Consider the following 24894-nt stretch of genomic DNA (forward strand, 5'->3'; position numbering starts at 1 on the left):
GATTATACTTTTGGTCATCATGATATCATGATCTATAAGCTCTTTAAACAGAGTATTTTAATATATAATTTTGAATGAAATAATATTACCCTGATTTGCAGATGAAAATATTGAACTAGAGCAATCTATTCTCTCAGAGCCCTCACGTATTTTTTTTTTATGAGAGCAGAGAGCATTTTTTTTTCTAAATGAGGTTTTATGAGACTTTCTTGTTTAGAAACACATTTATATGAACATGGCATGACGTTCGTAAACTTTTAGGGGAGACTTGGAACCAGATGTAGACCAAACTCCTTCTTTTCACTATTTGAGGAAACCAAGATCTAGAAAAGTTGAGACTCCCACTACATCACATGTTCTTATTTTTTCCTCCAATTATGATGCTAATCATGTACATTCTTGTAAGTTGTTAAATGAGAAGTTTAGCAGGTTAACTTGGCCATTAAGTAGATGATTTATTGCCACTCAGTCAGATGCCCTATCTTAGCTTCTCTGAAAACCTTTGTGATTGTGGTTGGAGACTTTAAGGCTTGTGGCCTCTGAGTTTCCCATCTAATATTAAGAATTCTTGAGGAAAAGTAACTGTGTTATGTATTTCTTTAGTGGGATTAAGCACAACCTCCCCAAAATAAACCCAATGTTGTTCAGTCACATAGGACTCACTGTGACCCTTTTCTGATCTTCTAACACTGAAAATCTTTAAGTGAAGTTTGCCCATCTTTCTCCCGTGGAGTGGCTGGTGAACTCAAACCTTTAGGTTAGCAGCACAACATGTTATGAACGACACCACCAGGGACTAAGCAAAGTGATTGGCAAATTTGATAAATGATGTTTTCACCAGTTGCCTGTGACAAATCATCATATTGTGCTGAAAGCTATAGCGTGTCATCACCATTTTTACCTCATAAGAATGATAGCTAGGCAATATACAGATGCCCAAAAAAAGCATATTGAGCACCTTAGATGGTGGTTGGTTAGTTTGAATAGAAAATATGGTGTATTATCATGAAGATAACTGGTTGGATTTGTCCTTGATTTGAGGGGAAAGCCAGACAGCTACGTATCACGCTTGAGTTTTCATTTCCTTCCTCCTTCCCTCTATACCTCCTTCCTTCTATCCCTCACTGTCTCTTTTTCTTTGCTCAAAGGCTTAGAAATAACTTCTTTTTTCTGATTATATATAAGATACAAAGACATATAAGAAGTTAAAATCATGCATAAGTAAACAAGTCACCAGAAACCTCATTCTCCAGTGGTTTTGATGACCAGCTAGAGAGATGTCCTTCTTCCCTTAACTCCTGTAGAATCAGGATGATTGCTGAATAATTTACTGAAATTGTTTATAGGTTAAAGATCCATTTAGTCTTGGTATTCTATCATATTCAGGCAGCTCAAAGTTTATATAAATTAAGATATTTTTGGAAAATTGAGATAACCATACTACTAATAAACATGACTTACTTCATGTAGAATGAAGTAGTGCAGAAAGTTTATTTATTATGCAGACATCTTCTCCCTTCACAAGGTGGAATTGGGGAGCTGAGGCATCTTTAATGTATGACCAGCTCCCAAATATGTCATGATGTCAGGCCACACAGGAAGTCACAGCACCCAGCTCTGTTGTCCTGACAGAGGAGTGGCAGAGGAGGAGAAGGGTGGAACTGGAACATGGGAGGTTGTGGTTACACAAAGGCTGTGTTTTGTGGTTCCACTGTGATACACTATACACTTTAATATGTACTAGTCTAAGTCCCTCCCTCAGCTGCTGGGCAGGTGGTCACGGGACCCTTTTCTGATGCAGTCAAGCGTAAGTTTGGCTATACCTCAAATGAAGGCAGGATGCTGATAGGGCATTTCTCATTCATTTATTCAGAATTCTGAGAACCCAGAATGGACCTTCATTCAAAGAGGGAATACTAGCTGTTGGAATAATTGCCCATAAATGAGTTTTGAACTAATACTCACAAAATTATTGGGCAGAAAGGAAGGCCAGGAGTCTCTTTGATAGAAGCAGTGACAGCTTTTCACATGCATTTGGATTTAAGCACATGCAGTATTTTTTTTTTAAGATTAGAGTGTTTGATTATTGTAACTTCATAAATTTGTTATTCAAAACTCATTTTCCTTAGGCACGTTTCCTTGATGTGTGCTATATATGCAAGCTGAGAGTTCTTTCATGCCTTACTTTTTTTATGGGCTTAACATGGCTTTAATCCAACCATCTGTTCGCATCTTGGCACATCAGCACATCGGAGGTGCTGGTAGGGGCTAAATAAATTTCCCACATTTTAAAGGTTAGGGAAAGAGCTACCTTTATGAATAGATTTCAAATGATTCTCAGCAAGACAATGGTACAGAAGTGGAGTAAAAAATGCATTTCATTCTCTGAAGTACGAGATCCCCTGTCTGTCTTTTAGTTTTGCTGAAAGGCAATTAGCATTTCAACCAGCCAATTTGGTTACATGCAATGAAGTATTTGGGTTTATAATTTGCTGCTCTCAGTCTGAGGCTGTTGAGCACTAGCTCTTATGTAATCCTCTCCAAGTAGCCTTCTTTCCAGCATAGTTATTGTTACTGGTCTTAAATAACTAATCAACAGAGAATTTTCCTTCCCTTCAACTGTAGGGTGCCTTAGGGTAAAGGAAAATGAAATACCAGGCTAATAAGGGGATGACGGTAATTATTAAATAGTCATAATAGAAATGTGGCATAGGTTGAAAGATACAGAATAGCTTCAAATAAAATGCAACTTCAAAAAGGTATTGTGTAGCATTGTTTATAGTTTATTTATGCATGCAGTATTCACAGTAAACCGAGGGTATATACTGGAATTAATTGAGTTAAGGTGATTAAAAAATTCACAGAGCAATTTTTATTTATATTGTCTTTGTGCTTTCTACACAAGAGTAATATGGGTAAAGGAAATTTTTAAAATGTTATGTAAAATGAACAGGTGCTCTGAGGTATAGTGCAGAAATAAGCTAAGGTTTTTTATTTATGCAGTAATTTAAATAATTTTTGTTAACTTCTTTGGTTATGAATTGTGCTAATTAGGTAATATACTTCACTGAATATACTAATACTCTTCTTTAGGGTTTACTGTATTTAATGACAATCCTTTTGTGAAGATAGTTGGAATGATATTATCCATTAATCCATAGGGCAGTAATTATAGTCAGAAAACAAGGAGACACATTGCACGGGGAAAAGCTGCAGTTAGAGACTTTTCCAAATTATTTGGATAATTTTTGTTTATTTATTTATTCTTTTTATGTGTGTACTGTCAAATTGGATCTGACTGGTACAGGAGGTGATTGTTCCTCCTTCTTCAGCAGAGCATCTGGTGGATTTGAACCGTGCACCTCTGGGATTGCAGTGCAGTATCCTGTCACTAGGTCACCAGAGCTCGCTGAGACTTTTCCAAATTATTAGTGATATCAGTTTGAGGACTAAGGTGCATCTGATCCTGGCCATGGTCTTTCTGATTACCTACCATGCATCTGAGACCTGGACAATGAATAAGAATGACAGAAAAAGAATTGATGCATTTGAGCTGTGGTGTTGGAACACCCCATGGATGGCTAAGAGAACAAACACATGGTTTGGAGATGGTGCAGCTGGAGTGTTCTTTGGAGGCAAGAATGATGAGGTTTTGCCTCACATACTTTGGTTATGTTGCTATGAGGTGCTATTCCTTGGAGAGGGACATCATGTGGGGAAGGGTGGAGGGTCGGTGAAGGAGAGGAAGACCGTCAACCAGGTGGATTGAAAGGGTGACTGCTGCAATGGTCTCTTGTGTGTTAGGAAGCATGGGGATGAGGCAGGACAGGACTGGGTTCAGATCTTTTATTCAATAAGGTCACTATGAGTCATATTCAACTCAACAGCACCTAACAACAACAACAACAGTACCATCTTTTAATACAGGACAGCTTTTGCAAATTTGTACTTCTGTAATTATGTGAAACTAAAATGACACATTTCCCAAATAATGTTTCATTGAAAGAAGGCACAATAGAAATACTTTAGGTGGATGTCATGCAGTAATCAATATAATTATGACCGGAATGGCAATGTTTTCTTTATTTTCAATCTGTGATCACATAGATAAAGCACTGTTTCAGCTGTATTTACTGTGAATATTATTATGTACCATCAAGTCAGAACTGACTCGTAGCTGACCCTCCAGCAGATTTTCAGAGGTGGTAAATCACACTGGAGAGGATTGTCAATCTTTCTCCTGCAGATTGTAATTATGTTGTTGTTGTTGTTAGGAGCCCCAATGAGTTGTGTACTACTCATAGTGGCTCTATGAACAACAGATCTGAATCCTGTTCTATCCTGTGCCATCCTCACTAACTCTGATAAACTCGAGTCCATTGCTGCTCTCACCATGTCAATCCAACTCATTGGGTTTCTTCCTCTCCTTCTTTGAGCCCTCTATCCTTCCAAATCTGATCTCCCTTTCCAAGGAATAGCTTCTTCTAACAACATGTTGAAAGTATGATAGATAAAGCTTTGTGATCCTTGCCTCCAAGCAGCACTCCACTTATACCTTTTCCAAAACATACCTGTTTGTTCTTTTGGCTGTTTGTGGAATATTCGTATTCTTCTTTAACACCACAACTCAAAGGCATCAGTTCTTCTGTAATCCTTACTCATTGTCCAACTCTCAGATGCATAACAAATAATGGAAAATACTGTGGTCTGAAAAAGGGGCAATTTAGTTGGTTTTTTTTTTTAAAACCAGTATTACTTTACTTTGAAAGTGTGAAGCTGTTGCCCCTCCAGATACTTGGCATGCGTGTCACAGAGCCTTCTGGACATGGTACTCAAAAAAGGACCCAACCTTTCCACCACTTAATGCCATGCTCACATCTTAATCTTTAATTGACATCATTGCTCTTCAGTAATTTGGAGATGTCCTTGACAGTGAACTTGCCCATAGCAGTATGTTTTCCTTATCTCTTGATTGCTGGTACCAAGGATATTGATTGGGAGCCAAGTAAGATGAAATCATTGACAATCTCAGTTATTTTTCCATTTTTCTTGTTGTTGCCCATTGACTCATTAGTAAGGGTCTTTGTTTTCTTGATGTTAAGATGTAATTTATATTGAAAGCTGTAGGACTGAAATAGTACATTAACAGAGAACTAATAGAAAATACAAGTTGGGTTTAGAAGAGTTCAGGGCACTAGAGACATTATCATCAATGTCAGATGAATCTTGACCAAAAACAAAGAGGCATAGAGGAATGCCTATCTGTTTTATTCACTATGCAAGGATATTTGACTGTGTGGATCACAACAAATTATGACTAACGTGGAAAAGAATGGGAATCCCAGAAAACTTGATTGTGTTCATGTGAAACCAATAATTGGACCAGAAAGCAGTCCTTGGAACAGAGCAAGGAAACAGTGCATGGTTCAAAATCAAGAAGGGAGTGTGTCAGGGTTGTGTCCTGCCTCCATATCTTTTCAATCTATGTATAGAACAGATGACTTGGGGTCTGGGTTTTATGAATAGGAATGTGTGTGGCATCAGAATTGGAGGAAGATTTCCAGAAACTTGAGATATGCAGATGACACAATCTTGCTTGAGAAAGCTGAAGGGCTTGCTGCACAAAGTCAAAGACCGCAGTCTTTAATGTGGATTGTAGCTCAACAAGAAAACCAAGGTTCTCACCAGGAGACCGATTGACAGTATCATGATAGATGGAGAAATGATTTTGTTTGTTAACTATTTCAGCTTTCTGGGCTCCACAGTCAATACTCTTGGCACCAGCAGTCAGAAAATCAAAAGACGAATTGTATTGGGGAAGTCTGCTGTCAGGGACCTCTCCAAAGTGCTAAAGAACAATGATGTCAGTGTAGAAGCAAAGATGCACCTTATCCAGGCCACGGTCTTCACAATTACTTGCTATGTATGCATCAGAGAGCTGGGCAATGACTGAGGATGGCAGAAGAACAATTGATGCCTTTCAGTTGTGGTGCTGGAGAACAGTTTTGATATACCATGAACCTCAAGAACAAATAAGTCTGTCTTGGAGAGGGTGAAACCAAGTTTGTCCTTGCAGGTAAGGATTTTGAAGCTCTGTCTCACATATTTTGGGTATGTTTCTTTGGAGAAGGACATCATGTTTGGAAGGGTGGAGGGACAGCACAAGAGAGGAATATCCCAGATTAGATGTATTGATTGACACAGTATCTAGGGTAATGGGTGTAGGTGTGTTGGAACCAGTGAGATTGGCTCAGGACAGGGCAGGATTCAGAGTTATTGTACATAGGATCGCAGTGAGCCACAGGTGACTTGATGGCACATAACAGCAACAACACTCTTTGATCTTCTGCATCAAGTGCTTCAAGTCCTTCTCAATTTCAGCAAGTAAGATTGTGTGATCTGCATAAGGCAGGTTGTTGATGAGTCTTCATTCAATACTGATGCCACAATTTTCTCCTTAGAGCCCAGCTTCACAAATGATTTTCTCAGACTACAGATTGAATATATATGGAGAGAGGATGCAACCCTGATACACACCTTTCTTAACTTTAAACCATGTAGTGTTCCCTTGCTCTGCTTGGACAACAGCTTCTTAGTTGAGGTTTAGGTCTTGAATGAGCACAAGTGAATGCTCTGAGATTCTCATTCTCCTCAATGTTAATTTTTTTTTTTATGATTCAAACAGTCAAATACTTTGCATTGCCAATAAAGCCAAAGTAGATATCCTTCTGGTGTTTTCTGTTTTCAGCCAGGATCCATCTGACATCAACAATTTTATTACCTAAATTTGAAAATAATCTTAAAAATTTATGTGAGATATTGAACACCAGTTATCAAAGACCAGATGAATATATGAGGTGACATCAAGGATATTATTATTAAAGAGAGACAAAGGTCATTATAAAAACAGAAGAGGAAAGAAATACCAAAATAGATGCCTGAAGAGACGCTGACAGCTAGTTATACTAGAGCTTCGATAAACCACAATAAAAGGGAGAAGGGAAGTAAAAGAAGGGAATAGAAGATTTCAAAGGACAGCTTGAGAAAATAAAGCAAAGTATTTTAAGAGAAAGTGTGGATACCTGGAATTGGAGAACAAAAATTGAAGAATTCTCTTGACATTTCTCAAGCTGAAAGAACTTGAAAAGAAATGCAAGCCTCAATTTGCAATATTAAGAGATGCTAAGGGCAAAATCTTGAATGATATTGGAAGAATCAAAAGAAGATGGACTTTTTTTTGTGGGTATTTTCATGACTTGTTTATTTTCATCTTTTATGATGGGTTTGTTCTATTATTTTACATCTCTCTCAATCTAGGTAAGGCATAGGTTTCTAGGAATTTGTCTTATTTTTTCAAATTTATTGGAGTTTGTTGTTGTTGTTATGTGCCATTGAGTCACTTGCAATTCATAGTGGCCCTATGTACAACAGCTCTGAACCTTGCTCTATCCTGAGCCAATCTTATTGTCTCTGACATACCTACCCCCCTTACTCCAGTCACTGAGTCAATCCAACTCATCAAGGACATTCCTTTCTTGTGCTTTCTCTCCACCCTTCCAAGCATGGTCTCCTCTCCAAGGACTGATTCCTCCTTGTAATGTGCCCAAAGTATGTCAGACGAAGCCTCAGAATCCTTGCCTCTATGGAGCAGCCTGGGCTCAACATTCTCCATGCTGATCGTCAGTACTCCGGAGAGATCCCTGACAGCAGACTTTCCCACAAAGCAATTTATTTTTTGTTTTCTTGTCTGCTGGAACCAAGAGTGTTGATTGTGCAGCCAAGCTGACTGAAGCTGTTAACAATCTCAGACTGAGCTGTATGAGGAGAAATGTGGCATCAGAATTGGAGGAAAAGGCATCAACAACCTACATTATGCAGATGACACAAGCTTGCTCGCTGAAACTGAGGAGGACCAGAAGTGCTTGCTGCAGACAGTCAAGGACTGTAGCCTTCAATATAGATTGAAGCTCAATATTAAAACCAAACAAACAAAAAAAACAAACCACAAAGATCCTCACCACTGGTGAATTGGCAGCATCAGGATAGATGGTGAAGATATTGGGATTGTTAACAGCTTTAGTTTGCTTGGTTCCACAGTCAACACTCTTGACACCAGCAGCCAGGAAATCAAAAGGCAAATTGTTTTGGGACAGTCAGCTGTCAGAGACCTCTCCAGGGGTACTGAAAATCAATGATGTCAGTCTGGAGCCTACGGTGCGTCTGATATAGGCCATGGTTTTTGCAGTCACTTACTATGCATCAGAGAGCTCCTTGCTTTGTCTTCCATACTGCCCTTTGAAGTCTTCTGTTCAGTTTCTTAATATCTTGATTTCGTCTCTCTACTTTGGATTCTCGGCTCTCTGGTGCAATGTTCAGAGTCTTTTCTGACATCCATGTTGGTCTTTTCTTCTTCCTCTGTCTTTTTAATGACTCCCTGCATTCTTCCTGGATATTATTGATATCCTCTCACAGTTCATTTGGTCTTCGCTCGCTAGTGTTCAAAGTTTCAAACTTGTTCCTAAGATGGTTTTGAAATTCAGGTGGGATAGACTGAGGTCAAATTTTGATTCCTGTGTATTTGATTTAATTTTCCTCAGCTTCAGCTTGAACTTGCATATGAGTAGTTGGTGGTTTGTCCCACAATTAGCACCTGGCCTAGTTTATACAGCTGATATTGAGCTTCTCCAGCAGTTCTTTCCACAGAAGTAATCAATCTGATGCCTATGCATACTGTCAGGTGAAATCTATGTGTGTAGCCTGTCTTTATGTTTCTTATAAAATGTATTTGCAATGAAAAAAAATCATTGTGCATAATTCTGTCATTTCCTCTCCAGCTTTATTTCTCTCATCAAGTCCATGTTTTCCAACTACTGATCTTTCTCTCTTCCCAACTTTTGCATATAAGTCACCAGATCTCTGACTGTAAAAATTGGTAGAAATCTTCTGTTTCCTCCTCTTTGGCTCTAGTTGTTGGTATATAAGTATATATAAAATTTAAAGTTATTTTCATTTTCTTTGATGACGAATTTATTCACGAGCCATAAGGTTATGTTTCTTCAGAGTTTCTTCTCGATGATCCTTTTCTTCTGGGAAACCTCCTCATCTGGTTTAAGAACAATCTGTTCCTTTTCAGTAATGATCATCTCAGTATGGCAGGTGGAGCTCATGGAGGGTTAATCCAACCATGAGCTCTGTATGTGCAGCGGCACCTCTTGGGAACTTTGTTCACCTGGATATGCTCAATGACTAGAGAATCAACATCTAAACCCTTAAGTCTGGCATTACACCCATGCAGCAAAAACTCAGCACTCTTTTTGGGCCACTGACCCTGTGTTCAATCCCACTGTTTGTCCTGGGCACACCTACCAACTCCACCATTGTAACGTCAGAACAGCACACATTGCTTTTGTAAAGTGATATCTTTCAACTACTTGATAGCTTTACCGATATGCATACCCGTGATGGCCTGAGCAGTTTCCTGGATGTTCTTAAAATGGACCCAGAGATTTGAGTCTCTTGATTTGCATGATTTTGTGGGAATTTCCGGGTCAAGCGAGTAGTGAACCGTTTGGGAGATCACCTTTGGCTGTTCATGGGAAAAGTGGTGCATATATTTGAATGAAGCAAAGTTGTTTAACTGTGTGGATCATGCCAAATTGTGGCTGACATTGAGGAGAATGGGAATCCCAGAGCACTTGACTGTGTTCATGAGGAACCTGTCCCTAGACCAGGAGGCTGTTTTATGAATAAAGCAGGGGAGCACTGCATGGTTTGGATTGGGAAGGGAGTGTGTCAGTGATGTATTCTGTCTCCAAACCTGTTCAGTCTATATACTGAGCAAATTATCCAAGATGCTGGATTCTGTGAAGAGCAGTTTGACATCAGGATTGGATGAAGAATCATTAATAACCTGAATTATGCGGATGACCCAATCTTGTTTGCTGGAAGTGAGGAGGATTTGAAGCACTTGTGGCATAAGGTCAAGGAATGCAGCCTTTTCAGTATGGATTGTGTCTTAGTATCAAGAAAACAAAGATTCTTACCACTGGACCAATAGGCTGTATTGTGATGAGTGGAGAAGAGATTGGAACTGTCAACAACTTCTTCTTGCTTGGATTCACAATTAGCACCCTTGGTATGAGCAGTCAGGAAATAAGGAGATGTATTACAATGGGAAAATATGCAATTAGGGATCTTTCTAAAGTATTGAGGAGTAGTGATGTCAGTTAGTGAGGACTAAGGTGTGTTTGATTCAGGCCATGGTCTTTCCAATTACTAGCTATGCATCAGAGACCTGGACAATGAATAAGGTTGACAGAAAAATAATTGATACCTTTGAACTGTGGTGTTGGAGAAGAGCCCTGAACATTCCATGGACAGCCAGAAAAACGAATAAATATGTCTTGGAGAGGGTGCAGCTACAGTGCTCTTTGGAGGCTAGAATGATGAGGCTTCGCCTAACATACTTTTGGGTGTGTTGCTAGGAGGGAGTATTCCTCGGAAAGGGACATGATGTGGGGGAGGGTGGAGGGTCAGATAAGGAGATGAAGATGGAATGACATGATGACTGCTGCAATGGGCTCTTTTGTGACAGGAAACGTGAGGATGGCATAGGATAGAACAGGGTTCAGATCTTCTGTTCACAGGGTCACTATGAGTTCATACTTAACTTGATGGTACCTAATGACAAGAACAACATTGTCCATAAGAAATAAATGGTAGAAAGAATAAATATATGTTCCTGTAGCAGGAAAACAAGGGCTGCATGGGAGTGCCATATCTGACCTTTACTAGCTTCAGAAAGAGAACTGTCTCTTTCAACAATTTTGACAATACAAAAGCAATTTCCATGAAGTCAGGCATGTTCCCTATGTCCCTACACCTCTTCTTTGACTCATCCCAACACCAGTCTTATTTCTTCATTATTATTACTAACCTATGACTCATAGTTACTGCGTCCAAAATCTGATGTGATAGGTCACAGGCCACACAGAACCATGTTGGGGAAGTCAAGAGGCTTTAATCCATGTTAGTAGCAGAATACAGTCAGGACAGTTTTTGAAATGTGCTCCCAAGTGCCTCAGCCTTAAGATTTGTGACTTTAGGCCAATGTTACAAAGCTCTCAGTCCTACCATGTATTCCCCCACCTGAGTTCTCCAATAAACTTGGGCAAAGGCTCATAGCTCTGATTCTGTGGGGGTAGCAGTGCCAAGGTCAGCTCTGTCTCATGTCAGGGTAGCAGTCTTAAGGTCAGCTCTGTGTCATGTTCTCTGCCACTACTACTGCTGCAGGTCTAGCTGGCGCAAGAATCTCTGGTCCTAATGAGTGCCTGCTGCATGCCTGCTTCTCCTTTGCTGATGTTGTATAGTCTCCCCACCACATTTTGCTCGCCTTCTCATTCTGCTGCTGGATCAGCTCAATTTAATGGTGAAGCTAGCCAGTCCCTTTATGAATTGGTGATTCTAGTCAATTCATTGTTACACATCTAGTCCCTTTGTGGATTGGCTAACACGCTCTTTACATGTTCCTGCATACCCACTTGGCAAAGTAAGTTAATGGGTTGTTGTTGTTGTTAAATGCTGTCTAGTCGTAGGTGACTCATAGAGACGTTTTGAACGAAAGTCCTGGACACCTGTATAACTTTTGTCCTTTCTCCAGGTTCACTGGGTTTCCAGAGGCAAGCTATTATGGAAGTGGATGCCACTCCTGCTTCCAAGCTTCTTTATAGGAAGCCATTTTGAGCAATAAGCCCTTAACAACACAGCACTTTTCATTTAATGCCTATTTTTACAGATAGTAAAGATTTAGTGACTTGTAAAGTTATTTTTCTTATCTTATCGTAAGTATCTGATACTTTATACTGTCGTAATTGGAGTCCCTAGGTAAGGCAGGTGGTTAATGCACTCAGTTGCTAACCAAACGTTGGAAGAAAGGCCTGGTAATCTATTTAAAAAAAGCACCATTTAAACCACAACAGAACACAGCTTTACTTGACACAAATGAGTTCACCAGACATCAAAATTTATTCAATAGCATCTATTTATATTCATTAATAAGAATTCTTTTTATTTTTGTTCTGTACCATTGAGGCAGAACCAACTCATAGTTGACCGTGCAGCAGGTTTTCAGAGAGTGTAAATCACACAGGAGATCATCTGTCTTTCTCTTAACTTAAAATATAGTTAAATGCATGGATCTGGACCTTGACAGCTTGACTTTGTACTTTCATTTCTCTTTGCATTTCCAATATTTAATCTTGACAAGGAATTTGTTTTGGTAGCCTCATAAGGTCTGGTGCTGCTAACTCAAGGACAGACTAGACTATTCAAATCCACCAGTTGCTCCATGGAAGTAATATGGGTAATGAATGTCCTCATGCAATTTATAGCCTCTCAAAACCTAGTAGAGGGTCAGGTATGAGTTTTTATTCAGCAGCATTGAGTGGTTGTTACTAAATTCAATCTTGAAAAAGTTCCCTAATCTCTGTATTTGGATTTCTTCATATGAAAATGGGCATAATAATAATATTAATAATAAATTTTAGATAATATTAATAAAAGAATGTGAGTTACAGAAAACTTTGTGCTTCAGTGAAACTTATATATAGACCAAGATGCAGTTGTTAAAACTATAGAATAATGCACAGTTTAAAATAAAGAAACATTGTATGCTTTCACCATATCTATTAAATCCATAGATAACTCTAGTGACCTCTTCTTGTTGTGGTTAGGTGCCGTGGAGTCGAGTACAACTTATAGCAATTCTATGAACAATGATCTGAACACTGTCCTACCATGTACCATCTTGACCATCTCTGACATACTTGAATCCATTTCTGTATTCACTTTGTTAATTCATTGTGTGGAGGGTTTTCCTCTCATTTGCCAGACTTTTACCTTTGTAAGGAATAGCGTCTCCTATCAGCATGCCTAAAATATGTGAGACAAAACTTCGCTATCCTTCTTTCCAAGCCGCACTCTGATTTCTCTTTCTCCAAGACATATCTGTTCTTTTGACAGTCCGTGGGCTGTTCAGTACTGATCCTCAACACCACAGCTCAAGGGCATCAATTCTTCTCTCATCCTTTTTCACTCTCTAGCTCTCAAATGCATAGCAAGTGGTTGAAAAGACCATGGTCTGAATCAGGTACAGCTTAATCTTCAAACTGACATCATTGCTTCTCAGTAATTTGGAGAGGCCCCTGACAGTGGACTTTTCCAGTGCAATATTTCTCCTCATCTCCTGACTCCTAGAACTGAGGGTATTGATTGTGGATCCAAGTAAGATGAAATTGTTGACAATTTTTGTCTTCGTCTATCATAATGATGATGTTTCGTATTGGCCCAGTGGTGAGGATATCTGGATATATTTTTTTTTACCCTGAAATGTAGTTCTTTGCAGACTGTAGTCTTTGATCTTCTGTAGCAAATTATTTCAAGTATTCTTCACTCTCAGCAAACAAAGGTGTCAAATCTGCATAATGTAGGTTGTTAATGAATCTTCCTTCAAACCTTATGCCACATTCTTCATAGAGTCCAACTTCTAAAATGATTTAATTAGCATGCAAATTGAATTGGTATAGAGAAAGGATACAACCCTAATGCACATATTTCTTAATTTTAAACCATACAGTGTTGCCTTGTTCTGTTTGGACAATAGCTTCTTGGTCTAGTTATGGCTTTTGTATGAGCACAATTAAGTGTTCTGGGATTCCCATTCTTCTCAATGTTAGCCATAATTTGTTGTAATCCACTCAGTCAAGTATCTTTTCATAGTCAATAAAGCAAAAGTATACTTTCTTCTAGTATACTTTAGTTTCAGCCAGGATCCATCTGGCATCAGCAGTGATATCCCTGGTGCTATGACCTCTTCTAAACTCAGCTGGAACTTTTGTTAGTTCTCTGTCAATGTACTGCTCTAGCCATTTTTGGATGATCTTCAGCAATGTTCTCCCCCACCCCATATGATATTAATGATACTCAATAATTTCCACATTGTGTTGAATGACCTTTCTTGCAATAGGACCAAATAGAGATCTCTTCCAGGCAGTTGGCCAGGCAGCTCTATTCCAGTTTTCCAAGCAAAAACAGGTGAGCATGTCTAGGGCTGCATCTATTACTTGAAACATGTCCGTTGGTATTCTATTAATTCTTGGGGCCTGAGTTTTTGGCAATGACTTTGGTACAGCTTGAAATTCTTCCTTCACTACCCTTGGTTCTTTGTCATGTGTTCATGATTGTTGTTACCATGTACCATTGATTTGGAACTGAGCCATAGCTGACTCTTCAGTGGGTGTTCAGAGGCAGTAACTAGAACAGGAGGAGATGGCCATTCTTTTTCCTGTGTAACAGCTGGTGTATTTGAACAAAGAGCCTTTGGGTTTGAAGCTGTTCCTTACCACTGTGCCATCAGAGCTCCACGGTACTTCCTGAAATATCTCAGCTTTGACCAATTCTTTTTGATATAAGGAATCCATGTACTTCCTCAGTCTTCACTTGATGCTTCCTGGATCATTCAAGATTGTGCCTATAGCATCATTCAGTATTGCAGCTTGAGCCTTGATTTTGCTTTTTAGTTCTTTCAGGGTGAGAAATGTCAAATGAGTTCTTTCCTTTATATTATCAATTTCAAGCTCTTTTCACATTCTCTTATAATACTTTACTTTGTCTTCTTGAGTTGCCCTTTGAAACATTCTGTTCAGCTCTCTTTTACTTCAGCATCTCTTCTTTTTGTTTCTTGATGCTCTAGTGCAATTTTCAGAGCCTCTTCTGGCATCCATCTTGGTTTTTTCTTTGTCTTCAGTCTTTGTGATGATCTTTGACTTTCTCCTCATGGATGATATCCTTGATGTCATCCCATCATTCATCTGATTATCGATCATTGGTGTTCAGTGCCTTGAACCTTTTCATAAGATTATTTTTCAATTCATTTGGGATACAATCAAGTTTGTATTTTGGTTCTTGTGAATCAATTTTGATTTTATTCAGCCTCAGAACTTGCACATGATTAATTGATGGTCTATTTCATAGTAAGCCTCTAGTCTTTTTTGAGTGCTGATAGTGAGTTTCTCTAATGATTCTTTCCACAGATGTAATCCATCTGATGATTTCTATCAACTGTTGCAGTCAGAAATTGATGGAACTTGTAACCAAGATGCTTTAATAATAATGGGTTACTGGAATGCAAAAGTTGGGAATCAGGAAGAAGGATCAGTAGTCAGAAAATATGGACTTGGTGACAGAAATGAGGCTATGGACAGAAAGATAGAACTCTGTACCATGATTTATTCATAGCAAATACCTTTTATAAGAAACAGAAACACAGACTATACACATCGATTTCACCTGATGGGATGCGCAAGAATCAGATTGATTGTATCTGTGGAAGGAAGCTTTGGAGTTCAATATCAGCAGTAAAAAGTAGGCCAGGTGCTGATAGTGGAACAGACTATCAACTGCTCATATGCAAGTTCAAATTAAATCTAAAGAAGGTTAAATCATATCCACAGGAATAAAAATTTGCCTTTGAGTCTATCTCCCATGAATTTAAAAACCAACTCAGCAATAGGAAAGAGGCCTTGAACACTAATGAACAAAGACCAGATGAGCTGTGGGAGGATATAAAGAATTTCATTCATGAAGAATGCAAAAAGTCACTATTAAGTAGAAAGAAGAAATGACCAAAATGGATGTCAGGAGAGACTCTGAATATTGCACTAGAGTACTGAGAAGCCAAATAAAGGGAAGAAATCAAGAAGTTAAGAAGCTGGATAGAAGATTTCAAAGGGCTGCTTGAGAAGACAAGGAAAATATAATGAAATATGTAAGGAGCTGGAGTCAGAAAATCAAAAGGGCCGAACTTGCTCAGTATTATTAAGCTGAAAGAATGAAAGAATAAATCCAGGCCATGAATTGCAATGCTTAAGGTTACGATGGGAAGGATATTGAATGATTCAAGAAGCTTTAAAAGCAGATGGAAGGAGTATACAGAGTCATTGTACCAAAAAGAATTGGCTGACAGAAGAATATCAAGAAATAACATATGAGCATGAGGCAGTGGTGATGAAAGAGAAAGTGCAGGCTGCTCTGAAGACCTTGGCAAAAAAATAAAGCCTCAGGAACTGATAGAATATCAATTGACATATTTCAGCAAACGCATGCTGCCCTGAATGTGCTCACCAAGTTGTGCCAAGAAATCTTGAGGACAACTACTTGGTCAACTGACTGGAAGAGATCCATATTTATTACCATTCCAAAAAATGGTGACCCAACAGAGTGTGGAAATTATCGAACAATAACACTAATATCACAAACTAGCAAAATACTACTGAAGATTATCCAGAAATGACTTGAACAGTACATTGACAGAGAACTACCAGAACTACAGGAAGGGTTTAGAAGGGGTTGTGGCACTAAGGACCTTATTGCCAATGTCAGATGATCTTGGCAGAAAACAGAGAGTACCAGAAGAATGTCTATCTGTGTTTTGTTGACTATACAAAGGCATTTGACTGTGTGGATCGTAATAAATAATGGCTAATCTTGAGAAAAATGGGAATCTCAGAGCACTTGGTTGTGCTTGTACAAAACCTATACTTGGACCAAGAAGAAGTCCTCAAAACAGAGCAAGGAACAGTGCATGGTTCAAAATCAGGAAAGGAGTGCATCAGGGATGTATCCTGTCCCCATACCTTTTCAATTTCTATGCAGAACAGGTCATTTGGAAAGCAGGGATTTAAGAGGAGGAGTGTGGTATCAGGATTGGAGAAAGACTCATTTGAAGAAAGACTCATTAACAACATGTGATATGCTGATGACACAACCTTGCTTGCTGAAACTGAGGAGGACCTGAAGTACTTGCTGCAAAAGGTCAAGGACTGTAGCCTTCAGTACAGATTGAAGCTCATCATCAGGAAGATAAAGATTCTCACCACTGGGCCAATTGGCAGCAGCATATTAGATGGAGAAGTGATTGAGGTTGTTAGCAATTACAGCTTGCTCAGATCCACAATCAACACTCTTAACACCAGCAGTCAGGAAAACAAAAGACAAATTGCATTGGGAAAATCTGCTGTCATGGACCTCTCCAGGGTGCTGAAGAGCAATGATGTCAGTCTTGATACAAAGGTGAACCTAATCCAGGCCATGGTCTTCTCAATTACATGTTATACTTCAGATAGTTGGACAGTGACTAAGGATGACAGAAGAATTAGATGCCTTTGAGTTATGGTGCTGGAGAAGAGTCTTGAACATACCATGGACTGCCAAGAAAACAAATTGGTCTGTCTTGGAAAGCATGAAACCAAGTCTTTCTTTGGAAGCTGGGATTTTAAAGTTCCACCTCACTTACTTTGGCCATGTGGTCAGGAGAGATTGGTCATTGGAGAAGGACATCATACTTGGAAGAGTGGACAGACAGTGCAGGAGAGGGAGACCCAGGATGAGCTGAATTGATACAGTAACTGGGGCGATGGGGGTCGGTGTGTTGGAATTAGTGAGAGTGTCTCAGGACAGGGAAGGGTTCAGAGCTGCTGTACACAGGGTCACTATATATCACAGGCGACTCAATTGCACATAAAAGCAATAACATACTATGACAGGTTTGGAAGCAGGAGTGGCATCTACATCCTAAATAACATGCCTCTGGAAACTATGAACTTTGATAAGTGTCGATAGTTGTAGAGACGTGTCAGGCCTTTTGTTCATAGGGTCACTAAGAATCATGCTCGACTTGAAGGTAATCAACAACAACAACAACAACAACAACAACAACAAAACAACCTGATTCCTTTGTAGTCTGCTAGGATTCATAGTACGTCAGGTGCCTGTTTGGTTAGTTAGTGGTATAGTATTGCATTGCCAACACAATGATTTATCATTTGAATCCAGTAGCTTCTCCATGGAGAAAGATAGACTGCCTCTGAAAACTCACTGAAGATCAGCTATGAATTATTTCTGACTCAACAATATTTAACAAGAAGATTTCATCCATACAATGAGCAAATAATCCAAGTAGCTGGATATTGAATCCATGTGCTGAACAAATAATACAACGAATTTCTTTTCTGTGAAGAGTATGGTATCAGGATTAGAGGAAAATTCATCAAATACCTGTATTATGCATAAGACACAATCTTGCTTGTTGAAAGTGAAGAGGACTCCAAACACTGAAGTTATCTTACTTTGAATTTAATTGATTAATGAGAACACTTGACCATCAGCTGGAACCTAAGCTGTTAGGAAGTAATGAACTCTTAATAAAGTGGGTTAACATAATCCTTCACTAATATTTTCACTCACAACAAACTGTGGCTAACTCTGAGAAGAATGGGAATCTCAGAACATTTGATTGTGCTTATGCAAAACCTATACTTGGACAAGGAGACAGTTATCAGAATGGAGTAAGGAGACACTGCATGGTTCAAAATTGGGAAGGGTGTCCGCCAGGGGGGTATTCTGTTTCCATACTTTTTCAATCTGTATGCAGAACAGATCTTCCTGGACTGGGCTGTATGAGGAGGAATGTGGCATCAGGATTGGAGGAAGATTTATCAACAACCTGCTTTAAGCAGATGACACAACCCTACTTGCTGATACTGAGGAGGACCTGAAGTGCTTGCTGCAGAAGATCAAGGACCACAGCCTTAAATATGGATTGAAGCTCAACATCAAGAAAACAAAGCTCATCACTGGGCTGATTGGCAGCATTATGATAGAAGGAGAAGAGACTGAGATTGTTAACAGCTTCAGTTTACTTGGCTCTACGGACAACAGTCTTGGTACCAGCAGCCAGGAAATCAAGAGATGAATTGCATTGGAAAAGTCGGCTGTCAGGGACCTCTCTAGAGTGCTGAAGAGCAATGACGTCAGTCTGGAGACTAAGGTGTGCCTTGTCCTGGCCATAATCTTCTCAGTTGCCTGCTATATGTACGTCAGCTGGAAAATGATTAGGGATGATAGAAAGAGAACGGATGCCTTTGAGCTGTGGTACTGGAGAAGAGTGTTGAATATACCATGGACTGCTAGGAGAACAAACAGATTTGTCCTAGAGAGGGGGAAGCCAGGCTGCTCCTGAGAGGCAAGGATTTGGAGGCTTCATCTGACATACTTTGGACATGTTGCAACTAGGGACCCGCCCTTCGATAGAGACATGATGCTTGGGAGGGTGGAGGGATGGAGAACGAGAGTGAGACCATCCATAAGGTGTATTGATACAATGACTGGGGTATTAAGGGTAGGTGTGTCAGAGATAATCAAGTTGGCAGAGGTTAGAACAGGTTTCAGGGCCATTGTCTATAGGGTTGCTATGAGTCTCAAGTGACTCGACAGTACATAACAACAACAAATATGTCTTGCATGCCTGCCTGTGATATCCTTGGCTTTGTGTTTAGTGTTAGAGATACAGAGGTGACCAAGATCATTGTCGTATAGGTGTTTTATTTGGTAGAAATATCAAATTATTATCTTAAATTCACTTTCCCTAAGCTCACAACAAACCCTGAGTTGCCCTTATGTTTCATCTCACATAAATAATTTTTTTAAAAGCAGAGTGCTCAAAGCATACATATTTTAGCAGTTAAGATTAGTTACTTTGGTTCAGAGAAGTATCCATGTACCTGTGTTCTAAGGAAAGAGACAGAATAGAAATACAAATTGTAGTAAATTCAATGAAGGAAACAATACGCTAAGAGAAGTATATATATAAGATGATAGGCTTTTTAGATGTAGAAAACAAGAAGGTATTTCTGAGAAGATGGCAGTTATACAAAACATAAAATAATAGAAAGGGTAATGTGAACGCGACAGAGAAGAGTCTGTCTAGGTCTTTGGAACAAACTGCTTCTAGATTACTTCACGGAGTCTTCCCAGAGAAAAGCAAGTGTACAGAGGATGGAGGCAGAGTGAAAATGACTCTTCTATTTGACAGTGACGATGGACACAATTTTTGTGTAGTTGGAGTTGGAAGTAGAAGTTACAAAATTCTTAATGTGCTGCAAGTCCATCAGAGGGAGATAAAGGCAGGATAGTGGCAATTTGGGAGGGATGTAGGTGAATGACTCCTAAGTGGAATTACATGACAGTTAAAGGCTAAAGGTAATGCCATTCAGTTTTTTTACAGGGTGATTCCAGGACAGGTTTTTCTGGTAACCTAGAAGTAAAATTGTTTCCTCTTTTATGTCTGTTTCTAGGGGTCCATAAAGTATTATTAGTAATCTTGTGAATCAGCGTCTTAGGGTACAAGCTGTTCCATCTTGCATCTGTTTAACTATAGTGGGCAGAGTCTTTGGGAATAGATCGTGATATCCTGCACCTACCAGACCTCAGAGGAAAGGAATGTCTTCTTTAGGGCATATGGTTAAGTCTGCATCATGTTTGAAGAACTGCTATTAGAAAGGCCATCTGGTGAAGTCTAGCATGGATTCCAAATGTACGTCAAGACCTTAAAATACAGGTGAGCTCTGGTAGCCTAGTGGCAAGAAACTGCACTGCAATCTCAGAGGTACACGGTTCAAATCCACCAGATGATCTGCTGGAGAAGGAGGAACAATCTCCTCGCGTATCAGTCAGATCTGATTTGACGGTACAGACAAAAAATAATGAAATAAAATAAATTTTGAAAAAAAAAAAAAAAAAGACCTTAAAATACAGTTAAAGCTCCACTTTCACTGCCTTGTTTATATGCACCAGACACCGATAGTGTTAAACTTTCACAAAAAGATGTGGCATAAATGTAAGAAAGGAAGAGCTATGACTCATTAAGAGAATTGGAGTAGGTCTTAGCAAGTAAGAAGTGACTGGTACTAGAAATGCAGAGCAACTGGTGGATAGAACTATGCAGATATGAAGTGTTTGTGACCTACCAAGGGTACTTCATAGTTTGCTAATAATGGAAATAAGTAAACAACACACTTTGGGTTGTTGTTGTTAAATGCCATAAAGTCAAGAGTGACCCAGAATGACCCAATCAACAACAGATCTGAACCCTGTCCTATCTTGTGCCATCCTCACACTTTCTGACACACTTGAGCCAGTTGCGGCAGTCACTGTGTCAGTCCACATGTTTGAGAGTCTTCCTCTCTTCCACTGACTTTTCCACCTTTCTAAGCATGATGTCCCTCTTCAAGGAATAGACTTTCCTAGCTCATGCCCAAAGAATGTGAGATGAAGCTTTATCATCTTTGCCCTCAAGAAGCACTCTAGCTACACTTTCTCCAAGACATTTGTTCATTTTTTTTGGCAGTCCTCAAACCCCACAGCTCAAAGATATAAATGTTTCTTCTGTCATTCATTATCCAGCTCTCAGATGCATAGCAAGTGGTCAGAAAGACCATGGCTTGGATCAGATTTACCTTAGTCCTTAAACTGACGTCATTGCTCCTCAATAATTTGGAGCGGTCCCTGACTAAAGACTTTCCCAATGCAGTATGTCTTTTAATTTCTTGACTGCTGGTAACAAGGGTGTTAATTGTGGATCCAAGTAATATGAAATTGTTGACAGTTTCAATCTTTTCTCCATCTATCATGATGTTGTATCTAGGTCCAGTTTTCTTGACGTTGATATGCGGTCCATATAGATGGCTGAATTCTTTGAGCTTCTACATCAAATGCTTCAAGTCCTCCTCATTTTCAGGAAGCAATGCTATGTCATCTGCATAACACCGTTCATTGATGAATCTTGCCCAGATCCTGGTGGCGCATACTTCTTCATAGTGTTCAATTTCTTTCAATTTGCTCAGCAGACAGATTGGGTAGAGACATGCAAATAGATGTGTAGAATCATCACGTGGGGATTACTTAATTTTCATCTTGTTTTCTTTTTACTTAATCTATTGTACATTCAAAAGCCAGTTTGAGAATATCTTCTGATGCTCATTTTGATCTTCAATTTCTATATTTTTACCATCTCTCTAGTCTGAATTTAAACAGATTTAGAGGTGGAATTTGTTCTTTTGGCACTCCGTGTGTTATTTAGTATGTACTTTTCTCCAGTAATACAACACAAAGACATCAATTTTTATTGTCTTCCTTAGTCATTGTCCAACTTTCAGATACATAACAAATAATCGAAAAAGACCATAGTTTGAATCAGATTTGCCTTAGTCTTTAAACTCACATCATTATTTCTTAGCCCCTTAGAGAGATCCCTGACAGCACATTTACACAATACAATGCATCTTTTGATTTCTTGACTGCTGGTGCCAACAGTGGTGATTGTGGATCCAAGCAAGATGAAATAATAAGGTATTCTCCAATGGTATTTTGGAGATAGTTCCACCTGGTTACTCCTTGGAGGCAAGAATGGTGATATTTCATCTCACATATTTTAAGCATGTTGTTAGGAGGGTCCGGTCCTTGGAAGAAGACATCATTCTTGGAAAGGTGGCGAGTCACTTGAAAGAGAGGAAAACCCTCAACTAGATAGATTGACACAGTGGCTCAAGGATATCAGTGATGATAAGCATGGTACAGGATAGGGTAAGATTTAAGTCCATTGTTCATAGGGTTGCTGTGAGTTGTAGGCTGCTCAAGAGGACTTAGCGACAATAATAAGAGGCAGAAGATGGGAATCTTGTTATCAGAAAGAATTGAAAAGTAGTTAATGCAGTGTGCAGCCATTGCTGAGCAATATGGAGACAGACTGAGATCAAGGTAATGTAGTGGCAGTGGAAAACCAGAGATAAATGTGATACAGAGCCAGGGGATTTTATCCAAACCTGTTGAAAGTACTGAGGAGAAACCCCATAATTGGTCAGCACTGACTTGAAGTTGCAGGAATTAAAAGATCAAAGGGTTTGAGAGCATTCCTGAGAAGCTGTCTTGTTTCCAACCTGAATTCCTGAATTGTAATGTTGGTTACCTTCTCTTATAAAACTCATAATTGTCAATTTGGCTCTGTGTTCACTGTGGCCATCACAACATATAGTGGACCCAGTAATAGAGCATCAGGAGCCCTGGGAGAGACTGCTGGTGTTTGAATTGATAGAGGTGTGGGATCACATAGGCATGTCTGACCTCATGGGAACTGGTTTTATCCTTTAGATGTAGATAGAGAACAATTCACCCTGTGGAATTGGTGGAGATCAGATGATGCAGCTACTGACCTGTCACTCACCTCTTTTTGTAGTTTGTGATCTATTTTATAACTCATTTGATCTTCAATCATGATTCAATTCATATCTATTTTTAATGTAGTCTCTAAATTCGGGTGTAGTATACTCAAGGTCACATACAGGCTCTTGTTTATTTGTTTTCATTTTCTTTAGCTTCAACCAGAATTTGCTGTGAGCAACTCATGTTTAGTTCTGCAGCCAGCTACTAGCCTTTTTCTGACTGAAGATAGTGAACTTTGTCCTCTATTTCCATGAATGTAGGAAATTTGATGCCTGGTTATCCCATCTGATGATTATCACGCGATTGTTTCTACTGTTGAAAACAGACTTTGTAATGAATAATTAGTCTCTTATATTCTGCCATCTGCTCTCCAACACCATTTCTTGTCAGAAAGTTCGTAATGTACAACTAACAACCCTTCTTTGCTTCTTTTTCTTTTTAATCACAATTTATTATTACTACAACTAGGTACATGTTTGATCAATTTCTGACTGGAACGGTTAGTAAAAACCTCCCCCATCCTCCTTTCCTTGATGTTAAATCAAAGGTATAAACTAAAGAGGAAGAAAATACTGAGTCTGCCAACAGGAGATTTATATACAGAAAAGAATTAAAGGGTGTCGCAAGGGCAGAAGAAAGCTAGACCTGATTCATGAGGTTTGGCAATGTGTGAATTAGAAAAATATAAGTTACCATGTATGTGTCAACCTTCCCCTGGAGAGTGAATTGATGGGAAGTGAAAATCACTTCTATTAATTATATCCACAATGACTATAGTGTATAGCTGATACAGTATACCTATTTTGAACATGAGCATCCATAGAAAATGCCCTTCTCTTAATCAATATTTTGGAGAGGTGGGTAGATTTCTGTAATTTGTGTGAAGAGCAGAATACTATCTCTGGAATAAGAATGTTTTTCCCTATAGACATAGAGATCTTTGCATCAGCGTACACTTTTGAGAGACATTAACAACATTGACAATTGCCGTTGACTCTAACTGAGTCATTATATCAAAAGGAATTGGTGGACACAGAAGAATTTAATGAAACAACATATGAGTAAGAGCCTGTGGTGATGAAGGAAGAAGTTCAGGCTGCTTTGAATGAAATAGCAAAAAAAAAAAAATGCCCCAGGAATAGATGGTATACCAATTGACATTTTTCAGCTAACAGATGCTGACCTGGACCTGCTCACCAAGAAATCTGGAGAACAACCACTTGGCCAACTGACTGGAAGAGATCTATATTTGTTCCCATCCCAAAGAAGGGTGACCCAACAGAGGGTGGAAACTATAGAACAATATCATTAATTTCACATGCAAGATAGATTCTACTGAAGATTATCCAAAAACAACTGGAACAGCACATCAGCAGAGAACTGCCAGAAGTCCAGGCTGGGTTTAGAAGGGGTCATAGTACTAGGGATATTGTAGCTAATGTTAGATGGATCTTAGCTGAAAGCAGGGAATACCAGAGGAATGTCTATCTGTGTTTCATTGACTATGCAAAAGCGTTTGACTGTGTGGACCATAAAACACTGGCTGACTCTGAGAAGAATGGGAATCCCAGAACATTTGATCGTGCTAATGAGAAACCTATACTTGGACCAAGAGGCAGTCGTGAGAACAGAGCAAGGAAACACTGCATGGTTCAAAATTGGGAAGGGCGTATGCCACGGATGTGTCCTATCTCCATACCTTTTCATACCATGGACTGCTAGGAAAACAAACAGATTCATCCTGGAAAGGGTCAAACCAGGTGGCTCCTTGGAGGCAAAGAT

The 24894-nt window shown here is 39.2% G+C and overlaps 1 protein-coding gene across 1 annotated transcript in view; it reads left to right on the forward strand.

The window, feature by feature from the left end:
• The first annotated feature begins 2203 nt into the window (after positions 1–2203).
• Positions 2204–24894, forward strand: part of GPR98 (G protein-coupled receptor 98) — a 1036968-nt gene continuing 1014277 nt past the window's right edge. Inside the window, exon 1 of the mRNA XM_006885387.1 lies at positions 2204–2261. Within this exon, the coding sequence (XP_006885449.1) occupies positions 2204–2261 (58 nt within the window). The remainder of the gene's footprint in view (positions 2262–24894) is intronic.

The sequence above is a fragment of the Elephantulus edwardii genome, unplaced genomic scaffold, assembly GCF_000299155.1.
Source record: "Elephantulus edwardii isolate Elephantulus edwardi_28Jun2011 unplaced genomic scaffold, EleEdw1.0 scaffold00043, whole genome shotgun sequence".
Taxonomy (NCBI): Eukaryota; Metazoa; Chordata; class Mammalia; order Macroscelidea; family Macroscelididae; genus Elephantulus; species Elephantulus edwardii.